This window comes from Aspergillus tubingensis, assembly GCF_013340325.1.
Source record: "Aspergillus tubingensis WU-2223L DNA, scaffold_8, whole genome shotgun sequence".
Taxonomy (NCBI): Eukaryota; Fungi; Ascomycota; class Eurotiomycetes; order Eurotiales; family Aspergillaceae; genus Aspergillus; species Aspergillus tubingensis.
The window spans coordinates 110,808-125,086 of NW_023336282.1; the positions used below are offsets into that span (position 1 = coordinate 110,808).

A 14,279-nucleotide genomic window follows, 5' to 3' on the forward strand; every position below is an offset into this window, starting at 1 on the left:
ATATTAGTTGATAGTGCATTCTTTGACTAATTAGAACGTAAAGATTAATTCGACGTAGCATCAAAGGTTCTTTCACGGTCAAAGAACCAAAACATGACTCTCGGTCATCTACTTCGCTTCGTTGATGTGGCTGGTCGCACAGCAAGATTTCTCAACCACTGAGACGGACACAAGACACGGAATGAAATCTCAAGTAGGCTCATTATACTCAAGCAAGTGCCCCCATACTGGGACTCTTGAAACGATACAAAGTGGACAGAAACAGCATGAGAGAGAAAAAGCTACTGTCAAACAGCTAGCTTCATGAACTCACAAAATCCACCTCGACTTCGATCGGACATGCGGTTCAATGTATGTAGATGTAAAGCTTGAAGCATCATAAGGTTCTGTAACTCATATATCAAAGCCGGAGAACCTTCAGGCTGAAATCATCGATCCATCACCACGGCCACTCTAGCCTCTCTGGACTTGGCGGCTTAGAAAAGCGACGCCAGAGAAGGGAAACCGCCAGACGTAGACGAGCCCAGGCCGGATAGCCCACTCAGTCCACCCAGTCCTGTTGCGGATGAGGACTCCGAAGAGGAATCACCGGTCGAGGTGCTCGAAGAGGTACCAGATGAAGACGAATCAGTCAACGAAGAAGTGGTGGTGTCACTGAGCTTAGATTCCAGCCACTGAGAAGCTTCACCCGTGTTCATGACATAGGTGAAATGCGCGGCGGTGACGATGAGGGTACCATCGCAGACAAGATCACCCATGGCACAGTAGATCTTGACCTTGTCCTTGGGGAAGTTGCCGATTTGACCTCCCTCCTGGGCATTGCGGGTGTAACCAAACAGCACAACGCCCTTGATCTTGTCCTTGACGTCGTCAGAAAGCTGCTTAATGGAGTCGTCCATCACAGCTGTTCCTTGACTATATTAAAATCAGCAGGTGCATAAGGAGTGGTTGGAGGGTATCGAAGAGCCACCAACCTATACCCACCAGCCAGGATCTGGCTGGTAGGGCACTTCGAAGCAGCCAGCTTGAAGAGACTCTCCGCCTCGCTGATGGCAGCCGGGGAGGTGTTGTCTGGGAGGGCATTCGACATGAGATCAGCCGTATATGCGGGCCCCACACCCTGGCAGAGGACCTGGCCGGCTTTGGCCATCTTGAGGTCGTTGCACACAGCAGGACCGGTGGAGATACCCTTGGATCCCGTCAGTATTTCGAGTGTTTGATCAGGTGAAAAGATCATGTTACTTACGAGCAGGCCAGGTTCAGTAGATGCTCGGGCAAAGATGAAAATAATGGGCTTGCAAGAGCCCTCGCGCAGTTCATTACCATCAGAAACTAACCAATTAGCCAGGGGCGCTGTGATCATAGCATGGTGGTATCTGCTTACGTTGACGTTCAGCAAGTCCCATGGGACTTGCAGCAGCGAGACCTGCCAGCCCGAGCAGAATGGATAGAAGCTTCATTATGATGACCACTTGGTGCTATGAGCAAAGAACTTAATGAATCGATGCCCATCGCCTGGGCAGCAGGGCTGAAATTTATCCTTCAGGTCTGTCTCACTCGTCCAGCACATCACATGGCGAACCCATTAGTGTGCCGATGCCCAGAGAAATAGGCTGGTTTCATTGTTTCAGGCAGAAGTATTGATATAGAGTATATAGAGGCTCAGGACAAAGGGACCGACCAATTTTTGCAAACCACGGGCCAAGGAAGGGGACCGAACCGTGGACTGAGGATTGGCATCGTGGCATGCCGAGGACCCTGCATTAGGGGTCCTGGTGCCGGCGCACCAACGGCGTGTTTCACATCCCGACCATGTTTTTGGGTCGCCTACTCCAGGACCCTGACTTCGAGGTAAAGTTCGCCATGTTGTCTTCGAGAAAAACTCGACAGGTGCGATTGCCAAGCAATCAATGCATGGTTTTCTCGAAGATAAGTGGTTTCAAGTAAACAATGTCCCTCGGACCCAAAAATCAGCCACGGTCGATCAACCGGGCGATCCGACCACGCCCTCGTCTCGGTGGACGGTTCAGGGTCGCAGAACATGGAGAAATGCGAGCCTAATGCTTTTAACGTTTGGTTCGCATAAGAGACTTTGGGATTCAGGGACGGGTAAACATCGTTGAGCAAAACTCATACGCTGATGTCATTTGCATGGGGTCGTTCCATGGTCGGTTTTTTTTTCTTAGACGGTGAAGAGTCCATCTATGACTACCATCACCATAATGCTATTGTTTGATACAATCACCCCCTGTCGGAGCCTGCCGACACCGCAGACCCTTAAGAGTCAACGTAAAACTTATGTCGATGCCATAATGATGGTTCACTTTCAATTCGCGCGTTTGCGTGTAGCAGACAGAAACCCTGTTTACCCGAGGTCCGGCCGAGACCTAAATAACGTCTGGTACCGGGTAGATATTTGTAAATATGGCAATGGTACACTAGAAGCATCTTCTTTACGCTTTCTACAAGAATAAAATGCATTAGTAACTGGTGCTGGAACTTCAAAGTCTATTTATTGCTCTAAACCAATGCCAATCCAGTGCTTGGGAACAATGCCAGAAAACAGATTATAATTTCTGTGCCCGCGAAACGCTTTATCGCAAGCGAGAGAGGAACTAGGTAGCAGCAACTGATCACTGAATAACATCATAGATAAAATATCACACACGCATCGGTGCCCAGTATACACTCACAGTGAGTCACGTCCGGTACCCCTCCCTATACCTCCTCCACCTCAGTCGCATGAGCCTCCTTTTTTTCCTCGAGGACAGAGTCACCTGGCACTCCGGGGATGTCATAAGCTGCAAAAAGTCGAATTAGTCACGTTGTTGCCTAACAATAAGCAAGGAGGGATGTTTGTCATACATTTGAAGCTGCGGGCGGAGACACCATTCTTGAAGAGGATTTGTATCTCTTCCAACGTGCGTCCAGACGTCTCCGGAAGCAGGAAAAATATCCAAACCGTTGCCGCGACCATCAGGCTACCGTAGATGAAGCCGACTCGGGCGCTCAAATTGGCAGCATCGCTGTCGAAGAGATATGGGAAGGTAAAAGTCACCATCCAGCTGCAAAACCAATTGACTCCCGTCGACGTAGCCATCAATTTGCTGCGGTTCGGTCCGGCAGCAATCTCCGAGGTAACGACCCAAACGGCGGGGCCTAGGGAAAGATTATACACGATCATGTAGATGTATACCATGGCGACGATCAATCGATCGAGAGTCATAGTTTTATGGGATGCTGTTCCGGCCCCGCCGACAATCAGAAGGACGATGGCAACAAGGACGCACGAGAGAAGAAGCATAGGGCGACGGCCAAAGCGCTCGACGCAGTATTGGTTCAGCCATACCGCGGGCATTGGGACCAGATACAAGCCCATCTGGATCAGGAATGAGTTGGTCATCCCGATAGCCGAGAAGAACACGATTCCGTAGCTGGTGATGAAATTGATTCCAGAGGCTTGTTGCCATGCTGATGTGGAGAAGACATTTAGTATCGGAAAACAATAGAAGGAGAAGGGCCTTCCATCTTACCTTGTAGTGCCATGCCCAAGTATGCTTTGCGACCATCCTGATGCCAGTGTAGTAGCTCCCTCCACGAACCTTCAGCGCGACTTTCTTCTTCGAGTGTCCCGGATATGTACAAAACTTCGCTCTCGATCACGTCGGGTCGATTGCCGTGCAAGCGACGGAGAGCTGCACGGGCTTGCTCCGTCTTCCCCTTCTTCAAGAGCCAGCGAGGTGATTCAGGGGCAAACAAGATAAGCCCCGGGACCAAAATGACCGGGAAGACTAGCTGAACCGCCATGGGGATTCGATAAGCGCCGCTGTCGTTCCGATTCTTGGTCGCATTGTCCACGATGACACCCAGTAGCAGTCCAAGACCAACATCGAATTGGTAGAGAGAAACCAGAGCCCCACGGAACCGGGCCGGGGCACAGTCGGCGACATATAGCGGAACCAAGCACGAAATCAGACCCACGGCATACCCTACGCATCGGTTAGTAACAGTTGCAACGTATCGGCCACTGCAGCGGTGGTACAGCCTCGGTCAATGAATAAGTACCGACCTAGGAGTAGCCGCCCAACAATTAACAGAGCAAGTTTATCGGCGGAGACCTGAAAGATCACCCCAAAGACAACAAATGTGCTTGAAACAAACAAGCCCCCTCGGCGACCGATTCTGTCATCGACAAGGTATGAGGATACGGCTCCGACGAGCTCACCGACATTGATAATACTGGTGGTGAGAGACTGAATGCTAGAGCTGAGGACATAGCCGCCGGTTGCACTGTCATAATGTCCATAGGCTTTGATGAAGGGCTCCATCACCAGTATACCTATAGGGATGTGTATTAGTGTACTTTAATCAAAGCAGGTCCGCCAGTATCATGGTCTTCAGCGGGTCGCTGGTCAGCAGAAGGGTTAAGGCTGCAGACGCACCAGAGTAATAGGATGAGTCGAAGCCAAATTGAAAGGCTGCAATAGTGATGAACAGGCAGATTGCAATGGCACGCCAGTCAGCTCGGGCGGCAGCTGCGGCCGACATTGGAGCCGTCATAGTGAAGAGAGTATTTAGACAGCCAGACGGATAACCGACTTGAACGCACAAGGGGAGAGCAAGACATTGTGCAATGAGCGCTGTCAGGATGTGCTTTTTATATTGAGGCAACTTGGGGAGGAGTTTATCCTTTCCACCCCAGATTTTTCTCGTCTTCAAAGCCGGGGTTGCGGAGAAGCCCTGTCAGCCGACCGAATGAAAGAGATCCCAGCCGTAAAGAAGGAAATTGGCCGAATGCCAGCAGTGTAATTCACCGACTAGAGTTCACCGGCGCGGTCCGAACAGCGATGCTGATTGGGTATGAGACAGATTAGCTTGGGATGCGGACGGCCGCGAACAGCAAACGGAAACAAGGGGGATCCACCCTAGGGATGCAACTCCACGATGGTCGAGCCCGACAGGTATAAATCATTAGCCGCGCCGACCATGTTTCTCGGGATCGCAAACACCTGCTTATTTCTATTCCTTGCTTCACACGGACACTATGACTGCTGCAGTGCGTCAGCTTCGGGTGCCCGAGGATCCTGACCAGGCTCCCGCCTCGTCCAGCGACCCAGTAGTCGTCATTGTCCCAACGCAAACCTCGCCCTCATATCCTCAGCGGGTGATCGGTCGAAAATCACCCATCTCAGGAATTGAGGACTTTCGAGGGATCCCGTATGGGACTGTGCCGGCGAGATGGCAGCATGCATTGCTCCGTGATCGCTTACCCCGGGATGAATTTGATGCAACACGAAACGGGTAGGTCGACATGTTGCTTTGGAGTGTGCAGGACTATAGCCCGCTAACTTTAATACCTGTGCGTCAGTCCTCGTTGCCCTCAGCCGCAGGAACCTAACAACACCGACGAGTTTCAATCTCATCTCGAGTTCCCGGCCGACGTAACGGAGTCGGAGTTCGACTGTCTCAATCTGTTCATAACAAGACCCAGTGCTGCGATCCTTGCTGCAGCCGGTTTCGATGCGCAGGGAGTGAAATTGCCAGTATACGTGTATATCCATGGAGGAGCGTATAGCTTCGGTGCAGGAACAGACCCGATGTGGGGTAAGTTTCTAGCTTCAGGATCAGGTGTAGTCAGCTACAGTACCACTGACTGCCTAATAGATCCGGCTCGCCTTGTTAAGAAATCAGTTGAGCTAGGCACTCCCATAATTGTGGCCACCATCAACTACCGCCTCAACATGTTTGGTTTCGCGGCTTCATCCGAGATCGTTCAAGCCCAACCGGAAGGTCAGAGGAAAGGTTGCAATTTCGGACTGAGCGATCAGCGAACTGCTATTCGCTGGGTGCGTCAGAACATTGGTGCTTTCGGCGGTGATGCCACCCAGGTCACCGTCGGAGGTCAATCAGCGGGTGGAAGCTCGTCGCATGCCCACGTCCTGGAGGCTATTCTTGGCAGAGGCGAGCCCTTGGTTCAGCGAGGAATCATTCAATCGGGAACTGTTGGTGTGCTCGGTCCCATTTCGATGGACGTCTCCAACGTGCGCTGGAGTGCTTTCTGTCAGCATGCAGGAGCTCCCGCGGGCGATGCTATTTCGCGAATGGCTTTCATGGCAAACCTTCCGCCCGCGGAGATCCTGCAAGCGGCTGGAAAGTTGGGTTCCATTGTCTGTCCCTTAGTGGAAGACGGTCTTACAATCTCAGAAAGGCCAAATGGTCGCTGGACAGTTCACCTGGATGGCCCTGAGAGTGAATCTGTTACGGAAATACCGGCCTCTCGTACCGAGGTAATTCCGGTTCTAATCGGTGATACCGATGTCGAGGTTAGTCAGCCCATTGTACGGGGCCAACATCATATGCTGACAAAGAACAGGGTCTTTTACACATGAACGAGGTAAATGGAATCAGAAATTATGAGCACCTGAGCGAAAAACTACATGCAGGGGTGGAGTCGAAGGAGTTCTTGAAAGAACTATACCAGGCCTACGGCTTTCAGCCAGACATTTCCACGGCGGAGCTTAGAAAACGGGTGCTTCAGCTGTTGACGGATATACAGTTCGGGTATCCTGTGCAATGTGCAAGACAAGAACTAAGGGATTGGGAGGTGCCCAGGGAAAAGCTTACAGAAAGCCCCACCGTTCCCCGTCCTACTGCGGTGCACTCGTATCGCATGAGTGTGGGCAACCCATTCCCCGGGCCCAGGCAAGGAATTGCCCAACACTGTGTCGACTTGATATATATCTTTAATTGCTTCGCAGACGCAATACATATTGCAGATGAGGCCCTGCCAGCCGAAGCACCAACTAACGCCGCCTTAGTCGACCGCGTTCAAGAAGATTGGATCCGATTCATCACGGCCCCATCTCCCGATATCGAGATCGGTAACGCAACTGTCTATGGCAGTGACCGAACCACATCAACAGTCCACATGGACTCTGATCAGACTTGGACGGATAGATTGCACAGATTCCAGGTCCTGGGCAGACATTGGCGTTCCGCCCAGCAGGCCATACAAGCCATAACTGGTCCGAGCCATATTATATAAAGCTCTAGTAGCATAATGACAATTGTTAGACCCCCTTGTAACTCTTCGGGAAGGCCTAGCAGTGCAGGCTTTGATACAGTTGTGAACGGACGGTATGTTTGATCTAGTTTCAGCTCATTGGGCCAACCCATAACCCAGTATAGCCTGGGGCCCAGCGGTAACGAAGCATTTCTGGATCCAAAGATGATTGCGGGACACCAGTAAGCTCTGGCGTCGATTGACTATGGTCGGGAGCAATATGCCCGGAAGATTCAGCCATATTGAATGACAGCGTCCGGCGCAAGAGCTTCGCAAACGTGCGTTGGTAGTCCATGTTTGTCGCAGCTACAAACATGTCCAAAACCTGTAGATTAATAGAACAATTGCGTAAGATTAGGTCATCTGATTGCTTCCCCAGCTTTTGTGCCAGAATGAGAAAGATGAATGAAGACTGTAAAAAGTAGGTTCCGAAAAATCTATACATCAGAGACAGTTGTGGATCGATCCGCAATATGTGTCGGGAAACCTTCATCGAATTCATGTGAGCAAAGGTGTCTACAGAAAGATAGAACTTTGGGTTCTTCTTCAGAATATGCCAACGCAATTTGTGGTGACTCACATTTGCACAAGCTACAGCATGCTCGCCGGCTGTCAGAAAGTCGGGAGAAGACTGCCATGTAAGGTCTTGATACATCCGCACCACGTCCATTGGACCATGTAGTAATACAAACATGCAGTGGTACATGTGAAATCCATAGTAAGCCACTGGTGGGACTTCTGCTACCGGACATGAATGGCAATCTGGCTCAGCAATCAAGCTGAACTCCGAGCCTACAAGAGCCTCAAAAGATTGATACCACATCTTGAGGTGCTGCAAAATATTCGTTTGCACCGTGTTCAAAAGATCATGGCATGTGTTAAATGTTGAATGGTCGCTAAGAAAGCGATATTCCAAGATTTCGCCCAGAATCCTGCACTAGATTCAGATACGACGGCTTGAATTTGGCGAACCACAGGGAATCCTACCTTGAAAGAGGCAGGAAAAGCCCTAGCATATCCAGATTCCCAACATGATAGCTGAGTACTGTTTCATGCGCGCCTGGCTGTTGACCATGGGGAAGTAATGGGCCAGGCTGATTCCATAATGCATCAGGGCGTGGAGTCGGGAGAAACAGACATTCATTGTCGGTGATTCGCGGTCGTCCGTTGAATGACAAAGCCGCATGTCGATCTATGATATAGGTTGCCCACCATAACCTGTCATGATCTCACTATCAACGACCTTGTGGCTAATGTATATTCTGGCATCAAGGACAAACCTCCTCCTTTCCTCTTTGTCATCCTGACTAAGATCGGGTACATCTTTGTGTAGCTCCAACTTTTGAACAACAAACCTGAGAAATATAAGCCAGTATTGCAAACTCGACTCGACCGATCTTTCGCTCGGGGCGATACTTGTCATGATAAATGCCGTTAAGGCATCATCGAGCACATGGTTGGTATCGGGTAATGTCCTGGGGTGAAACTGCTGTATTAGCTTGTCAAGGAGATAGCGTCCTTGAGCCATCCGCTCATTAACTGTTCGTTCCGATACATAAAGTGACTGCTCCGCCGGCGGCATGAAACAAGCGACACCTGTAGCGTGTAAGATGGCTGAAGGGTCATTGCTCGGGAGAAGTCCGTAAGCGTACATAGGATTGAAAGTAGCAGGGTTGGCAGTATGGGCCTTGGGGCACACTGATCTAGGAGTCTACCTTTTCGGATGAGTAAGACATGGAATTCTTGGTTGGGTGAAGCATAGAAGTGCTCCAACAGACGACAGGCCTCGAAACGTGAAAGTTGAAGCGGGAAAGCGCTATTGTCTGTGGTGAGCGTGATAGGCTCCAAGACATGATGGAGGTTGGGGGAATACCTGGGCGTGGCTTGTTCCGACGTCAAAATCTGCAGATCGCAAAGACAGTCCAATACAGGATAATCAGGTGCATCCTGCAGTCGGGTTCAGCACATCTGCGCATAAGCCGGGGAGGGTGTCATGGGCCGCACCGACAATGGATGTTCCGATAGTTGAGGAGGTATGAGTGGGGGCGTCTGTCTAGTAGGTCGCCTTTCGCGTCTCTTAATCGGGCGACTGGAAGTGCACTGTATCCCTAATCCTGGGGTTGATCAGAAATGGCCGGGTGAGGCAGCGGGAAGTGGAGGCGTACGATGACAGCGGGCGCATCCTTGGGATCGAGGCGAGCATTTGAGCTTATGGCGATGGCACTGGTCACAAGCAACGAGGGTCTTCTTCCCTTTAGGATGGCATAGTAAAAGAGAACCCCCACTGGTGCACTGCGAAGGGTCTGCAGTCATTGGATGGTTAGATTAACGAATGATAAGTTGAGGCTGGAGGCAGAAAGTGAAGGAGTGGAGAGAATTGAGGCAGCGCCGGGGAGGCAGATCCAGATGCTCATCTCACCGCCTCCGGAGGCCTTGTTACTATTTAGTCCTAGCGAGGTCTAGCCAATTGCACCTTTTCTAGGTTAATGTTTTTGCTAAGTGGGCCAAAACAGTATACAATGAGTATCGCTGCCATGCGACACCGCGCGGATGCGGTGAACTTTTCCAACAAAAGCCGACAAGAAGAAGGCATTGTAAAGCTATCACTAGCCATGGATATTCTGGTTACTGACTGGCCGGCATAACGGCCGTCAGCAGGTCGCGCTACTTCCTCGTGCTTGACATGGTTTTCAGGGTACTTCTCTAAGCTGATTGTGAGATGGCTGATCTCATGACCTTAGCCCGATTCATTACTATGATCACAGGTGCTCTTGTGCTCTGAAGTGCTACCAGGCATCTCCAGGAGCGCGTTGTATCCCAATACATGGATGATTGTTGCTGATATAATACCTAACATGGTTCAAGCTGATGATACTGTTTCGAAGTGTGCATAAAAAGTGTGATTCGAGACAGATTTCCACACACAAATCATGCCGTAGGAATATCAACACCAGCGGCTTTTACCAGTCCCTCCTCAACCGATTGTTGGACCAGCACGGCAACATCACGGGGCATGCTCAGAAAAGGCGAATGAGAGGAGTCCAGGGTCCGCGTCGTAACGGATTCCATTGTGGCGATCATGCTCTCCTGCATCTCCAGTGACAGAGCTTGGTCCTGCTTGGCTTTTATATACGTGCATGGAATATACTTCCACGGCTCGTAAGTGTTGGGTACTTGGGAACACCCCGCTGTTATGGGGAGGAGCTGAGAGATCCAGTAATCCTGGACGTCGCTGGGGAGGTCATTGTAGAAGAGGTTGGCCGGATCGCTGATGATCGGATTGTTGGCATAGATAAAGTCACCCTGGGCCACCAACTATTCAGAATCGTTCACGCAGAATGGCTCAATTTACTTGACAGAACCAACCTTAATCTCCCAGAAGGAAGGGGCGACTCCACCGAAGTAACCGAGAAGAGTTTGGCCTTTAGGGACGACAAAGGCTGCAAGGTATACGATCATAACAATCCCACCTGGCTTGCCAGCCGCACGTCGCTCGGCGACGCCCAACCCTTCAGATGCGCCCGAGGTAACTGCACCTCCATAAGAGTGAGCTACCACAGTCACGTAATGGCCGCTATCAGCGAGTTCCTCGATGACGGCGTGCAGACTCGCCCTGTCATCCACCAAGGTCTTCAGCGGGTGTGAGGTGTTGCCAATGGACGGGTGAGCAACAGTGATGGCGTTTAGCCCCCGGCCTGTCAGTTCATCCTGCAGCTGGCGCATGCAGGACGGCTGATGCCAGGCACCAGGGACAAGGACAACGGTGGAAGAGGCCATGGTGGATATTGGACTGCTTGTAATCGAGAGGGGAAAGCGAGGAAGCAAAGTTTAGAAACAGATAGGCCTAGCGGGGTAATCAGGACCAGAGCTAATTTCAAACCAGATTACGAGTTTTTCGAATGGCCGGATCATCCCGATTTTACCTCTCCACCTCATGGCACTAGCAGTGTGGTCGTTATTGCGGCTATCCACGCACTAGTAGTCCCGAGATTCCCACAGTGGATGAAACTAACTTGTTGCAGTGATTCTTTCTAATAGGAAGCTTCGTCAGACCATGCGGGAATGATATGCAATGCTAATAATCTAGCAAGAATTATCAAAATCCGTACGATACTACTGAGAAGATGGTGGTGAGAGGACAAGGGGATATACTTTTTGGCTCCTTTCGAGGCGTGCATGAAACCATGGATGCCTGCATGCCTGGCACTTGCAGCGCGCCTTTCCTTTTTCGGTCAGCGGCGGGCCAATCATCTTTTTGTAAGTCAGTAAGATCTCGATCGATTTGAAACTCACCCCTGCTCAATAACGTCACGCTATTATAGCCGGTTCTTTACAAAACTGGGCCTAGGGCTACTAGTTTACCTTCACCTAATTAGGTCTCACTTTGCACCCGAGGAAATAGCCAAACTGAATGATGGCTTGCTACACAACCCATGACACTACCGACGTCTATTGCAAATTCCGCCTCGCCCATCAAGTCGCCATGTTTTGTATGAGTAGCATAGACCTTGAATGCCATATCCTCAACATTGGGTTTGATTATTCCACCGTGCAGCATGTCTGGGACACTGATAATGCTCAACGGACGACCCGACAACCCTTACCTTCCCATTATCTTGCACGTGTTTGTGAAGTGCCCTACGTCAATTCTCACGTAGCACCGTGCAATGTCGAGTTCCGAATGGATTTACTACCCTATGAGCTGATGTATCTGGTCTCTCCTGTATCCCGCCTGCCCATGGCTACTAAGTCTCTCTTTCACAGAGAATTGATTGACTTGTCTACTTTGGCACCGCTGTTTCTGGCTTGCCCGGGGAACGAAACAGTGACTGCTAGCCAGTGAATACTAAAGTGTAACATCTTAATGGCCCGTCTTCTTTCGCTGCTGCGTCGGAATATCTCATTGCACAACAAACACTTGATTGCCGCACCGCCCTCCAATCCTCTTACCTCTACCAGGGCTTGTTCTATTTGGTGCATCTCAGCTGGAACGCACAATAATAGCTCATAGACCTTGTTTCAATACCTTTCTCCGCTCCGTATACTCTTAATCTATCTCGTGCTCTATAACCTCTGACACTCCTCACCTCAAGCTCTTTCTCTACATCACATCCGAGCTAATCAACCATCAACCATGCGTTGGACCCCAGAAAATGAGGAACTGGTACCGTGCCCTTCAACAGATACCCAATCATCACATTCTCTAACCCAGGAAACACTAGCTATGGCGGACCATTTTTGAAACCCAGACCCTGACTCTAGATTTGGACAAGATTTCCGAAGGCTGGCGTGAGTCCACCATTTCTAGACCCCTCATACAAACAAATGTCATGCTAACTGGAACAGCCGGTGAGGATAAACCCACGGCAAAGGCCCTGAAGGAGCACCTTGCCAAATTTCGCAAGGGGATCAAGTCCGGTATCTCATTCAGTATGAATGGGAAGCGCCCTGCCGATGATAGCTCTGCTACACCAACCCCCAAGAAGAGACGCACAACCAAGAAGGCTAAGGAAGAGGAGGTGTCAGATGATGGGCCTACCACACCGACCCCTAAGAAGAATTACCAAACAAAGAATAAGGTCAAGGAGGAGGAGGTATCGGACGATTCTGGTGTTGAGGCTCGTATCTCGTCTGCAGCGAAGGACTAAAAGTAGGGTGTCATGGCTATGGGTTATGATCCCATCTTGACCTACGGGTTAACTGTCCATAGAGGGAATTTGTTTATCCTAGGTCGGTTTTGATGTCTTTACATGGCGACGGATGTTACTTTATCATGGAATCATTTAATCGTATGATGCAGTGCTTTGTTCTTCCTAGTTGCTGCCATCTCCATTCATCAATCGAGGTCTGTCTCACCAGCATTCTCCTGTCCCCGTATGTAGACCAATACAAAACGCTGCCGCCCAGAGATCCATGGGAAGACGTAGATAACAACCCAGCCCCAGTACACTATCATTCCATGGGCTCATTCTTAATCTCAGGCTTGACCTTGGTTTCAGCCTTTCCATCCTCATTGACGGTAGTGGCATCATCCTTCTTGACCTCCGATTTGGCAGACGCAGCAGCAGCTGTCTTGGTCTTCTTCTTCGCGGGAGTTGCTAGACCATCTCCCTTACGCTTCCTTGGGGTTTTAGTGGGGGTAGAATTAGCACTAGCAGTTCCACCACCGGTGCCAATGGACGCTGCTGGGGATGCGCTGGCTGCCTGCTTCCTGAGCCGTATCATGCGCTGCTCAACGGCGCAGGAGGTGCAATCTATGTTTGTCAGCATCTATACTTCGGGTTACATAAGAAAGGGCAGGAAGTACCTCCGCCCATATGCATAGCTAGTTCTTGATAGTCGAGCTTCAATTTTCCGCGTAACTGATTCAGGACACCCACGAAGAGCTTGAAAAGTCAGCTTTGTATATGACTATGGCATATAGTATGTGAGGGTAACTGGCTTACCTTGGCGTCTGCTTCGGACGACCAGATCATCTTGGTACCGGGACTCAGTCTTAAGTTATTGAAGAAGGGTATGGAGTAGTTCGTGATGGGTGAAGTGAGGAGTAAAGCGAAGGATTTGAAGCTGTAAGCGATGAAAGACAGATCAAAGGAGAGGAGTATCTGGTGGGAGGAGAAGATATTTTCGGAGTAGTGTTCTGTTACTGGTCAGACTTGGATATGAATCACACTGCTACCAGGCCGACTGTTAAGAAGAGAGTCTAGATGTGAAAAGCAAGAAGCAAACAAGAGATCCGGTAATGGAAACTGGTGTTAGTCGCTGTATCTGCTGAATTCATCACCAGCTGGCCAACATCGTGGGTTCGTTTTCACACCTCATTCACTTCAGAAATCTCTTGGCCTGTTGAGAGAGACAAATGTGAGATATACATTGACATGGGTAGGTGTAAGTAGCGGTTTATGGTGCGCAAAAGCAAGCCAAGGGCAGCTTTGTTATGAAAGATACCTCAGCATTATTTCCAAACTGGCCCGACTCTACATGTATGGTGGTCCTGCATTTCCATGTTCTCAAACCATGACCACTCAATGTTATCTAAAGTCAACATATCATGACTGGCGTCAAAGCAGCTCTCAGTCCATATCCCATAGTATCGTGTATCACACGTGATATTTTCCTGGTGCCTGAATGCCTTCATCATGCCTTACATCTCAGGCGGGTTCCCCGCACCACCTGGCGCGATCTGGCAAAAGGTCTCCTCTTTCTCCGCATTCCC

At 50.2% G+C, this 14,279-nt stretch overlaps 7 protein-coding genes across 7 annotated transcripts; 2 read left to right on the forward strand and 5 right to left on the reverse strand.

The window, feature by feature from the left end:
• Window positions 1–476: 476 nt before the first annotated feature.
• AtWU_06368 (cutinase family protein) lies at window positions 477–1,460 on the reverse strand (the record flags this gene model as incomplete). The annotated part of the gene is made up of 4 exons (XM_035501477.1): window positions 477–915; window positions 975–1,189; window positions 1,247–1,332; window positions 1,385–1,460. The coding sequence occupies 4 exons, from the start codon at window positions 1,458–1,460 to the stop codon at window positions 477–479; spliced, it is 816 nt and encodes a 271-aa protein (XP_035357370.1).
• Window positions 1,461–2,718: 1,258 nt separating this feature from the next.
• On the reverse strand, window positions 2,719–4,560 carry AtWU_06369 (sugar porter family MFS transporter; the record flags this gene model as incomplete). Its single annotated transcript, XM_035501478.1, has 5 exons — window positions 2,719–2,801; window positions 2,866–3,471; window positions 3,534–3,989; window positions 4,070–4,339; window positions 4,443–4,560. 5 exons carry the CDS (start codon window positions 4,558–4,560, stop codon window positions 2,719–2,721), a joined length of 1,533 nt encoding a protein of 510 aa, XP_035357371.1.
• A 484-nt stretch (window positions 4,561–5,044) lies between these two features.
• Window positions 5,045–7,045, forward strand: AtWU_06370 (carboxylesterase; the record flags this gene model as incomplete). The annotated part of the gene is made up of 4 exons (XM_035501479.1): window positions 5,045–5,301; window positions 5,369–5,604; window positions 5,665–6,323; window positions 6,374–7,045. The coding sequence occupies 4 exons, from the start codon at window positions 5,045–5,047 to the stop codon at window positions 7,043–7,045; spliced, it is 1,824 nt and encodes a 607-aa protein (XP_035357372.1).
• A 109-nt stretch (window positions 7,046–7,154) lies between these two features.
• AtWU_06371 (NmrA-like family protein) lies at window positions 7,155–9,376 on the reverse strand (the record flags this gene model as incomplete). The annotated part of the gene is made up of 8 exons (XM_035501480.1): window positions 7,155–7,550; window positions 7,644–7,995; window positions 8,051–8,281; window positions 8,344–8,659; window positions 8,716–8,879; window positions 8,937–9,010; window positions 9,068–9,177; window positions 9,229–9,376. 8 exons carry the CDS (start codon window positions 9,374–9,376, stop codon window positions 7,155–7,157), a joined length of 1,791 nt encoding a protein of 596 aa, XP_035357373.1.
• Window positions 9,377–9,991: 615 nt separating this feature from the next.
• On the reverse strand, window positions 9,992–10,840 carry AtWU_06372 (alpha/beta hydrolase; the record flags this gene model as incomplete). Its single annotated transcript, XM_035501481.1, has 2 exons — window positions 9,992–10,366; window positions 10,430–10,840. 2 exons carry the CDS (start codon window positions 10,838–10,840, stop codon window positions 9,992–9,994), a joined length of 786 nt encoding a protein of 261 aa, XP_035357374.1.
• Window positions 10,841–12,197: 1,357 nt separating this feature from the next.
• AtWU_06373 (major facilitator superfamily protein) lies at window positions 12,198–12,711 on the forward strand (the record flags this gene model as incomplete). The annotated part of the gene is made up of 3 exons (XM_035501482.1): window positions 12,198–12,227; window positions 12,286–12,352; window positions 12,410–12,711. The coding sequence occupies 3 exons, from the start codon at window positions 12,198–12,200 to the stop codon at window positions 12,709–12,711; spliced, it is 399 nt and encodes a 132-aa protein (XP_035357375.1).
• A 304-nt stretch (window positions 12,712–13,015) lies between these two features.
• AtWU_06374 (lignostilbene dioxygenase) lies at window positions 13,016–13,539 on the reverse strand (the record flags this gene model as incomplete). The annotated part of the gene is made up of 3 exons (XM_035501483.1): window positions 13,016–13,317; window positions 13,371–13,449; window positions 13,510–13,539. The coding sequence occupies 3 exons, from the start codon at window positions 13,537–13,539 to the stop codon at window positions 13,016–13,018; spliced, it is 411 nt and encodes a 136-aa protein (XP_035357376.1).
• Window positions 13,540–14,279: the final 740 nt, after the last annotated feature.